Source organism: Apaloderma vittatum, unplaced genomic scaffold (genome assembly GCF_000703405.1).
Source record: "Apaloderma vittatum isolate BGI_N311 unplaced genomic scaffold, ASM70340v1 scaffold8137, whole genome shotgun sequence".
Classification (NCBI taxonomy): Eukaryota; Metazoa; Chordata; class Aves; order Trogoniformes; family Trogonidae; genus Apaloderma; species Apaloderma vittatum.
The window spans coordinates 20407-21703 of NW_009724478.1; the positions used below are offsets into that span (position 1 = coordinate 20407).

The 1297-nt window shown below is 43.9% G+C and overlaps 1 protein-coding gene across 1 annotated transcript in view; it reads right to left on the reverse strand.

Annotated features, from left to right (window-relative positions):
• LOC104276267 (lysine-specific demethylase PHF2-like) overlaps positions 1 to 1297 on the reverse strand; it is a gene marked incomplete at both ends in the record, with an annotated part of 37734 nt that overhangs the window by 18580 nt on the left and 17857 nt on the right. Inside the window, 1 exon segment of the mRNA XM_009872522.1 lies at positions 92 to 181. Within this exon segment, the coding sequence (XP_009870824.1) occupies positions 92 to 181 (90 nt within the window).

Genomic DNA, 1297 nt, shown 5'->3' on the forward strand with positions numbered 1-1297 from the left:
AGAGCGGTTGAATTATTTCAATTCACCCATTTTAAAGCCTAGGTTATTCACAGACCCACAATATAGCTAGTACTATAAAAAGAGCACAAACCTCACTTAATCTTATTTCTTTGGCAAGGTCCTTGATAAGCTGTGCTGGTTTGAAGTTTTCTGGCAGTTCATCTTCATGCTCTGCCAAAGCCTGAAACACAACAGAGACAGACCGCTGCTTCTATGCATGTTTTTTTTCAAAAATACAAAGAAAACTCATTATGTGACACATCCATATTTTCCCTATGCACTGAAATCAATACAGACTGCACCAGTAGTCCAAATAAGGAAAAAATATACTTTTTTCACCCTCCTGGATGTTATTGGAAATCGCTGCCCTAGGAGAACAACAAAGTCAACAGCCTTTTACCGATCTGATTGCATTTTCACAACCGTAACGTCAGTTTGCTCGCTCCCTTAGATGAGATTCTGTATGAAATCCCTTTTTCTCCATTTACAAGGAGAGACTGTCTCAGGCCGGTGTCTTCAGCAGGTCTCGAAGGCGTACGCCTTGTCAGCAGAGTGGTTTGGGAGCAACCTGACAGGACTAACACCATTTCCATTCACACGTCACGTTAGAATATTCAAATGTCAACTTTACCTAAATGCCAACACAGTCTGAACTTCCTTTGACTCACCACTTCTCATCTGCATGGGAAGTGGAAAAAATAAACAGGGTGACATGGAGAAGAGAGCTTCCACAGTAGCCAGTCCTTCTACAGGAAACCAGGGAGCAATTCTAAACTCAGGCTCAAGCACTGTCTTCTTCTTGTAGGGAGCAGCCAAGTCCCTGACTATATTTAAAACCGGGAAAGCCACCCAACTGACCTAACTGTGTGTGTGACATTGTGTACTCAGCTGCTCAGCCCTTCTTAAAACACCCGAAAATCCCAAAGCTGCTGGTTCCCCTCTTCACGTTTTATGACTGAATGGCCCGTCTCCTCCAGCTAATTCCTCACAACTTAAGGAGCAACACACACAAGGATAACATTCCCGAAACGTCTGCAGCAGGAAATTTAGGCTATAAATCCCTTTAAGGCTTCTCTCCAACCAATATGTATTTCCTGGCTCAATTATTGCGTCAGCTTGCAGGAAGCGGGCACCTCGTGCACACAAAAACGCCGGCATTGTTCTAGGCCTCGCTTGCACACACAACCTCTGCTTAATTGATGTGGCAAATGAAAATGCTCAGACTCAGGGAGAACGTTAATTCAGTGGCCTTTTGGCCGTGTGCGGAGCTGACTTTTTAAAAACTCTGATGGTACCT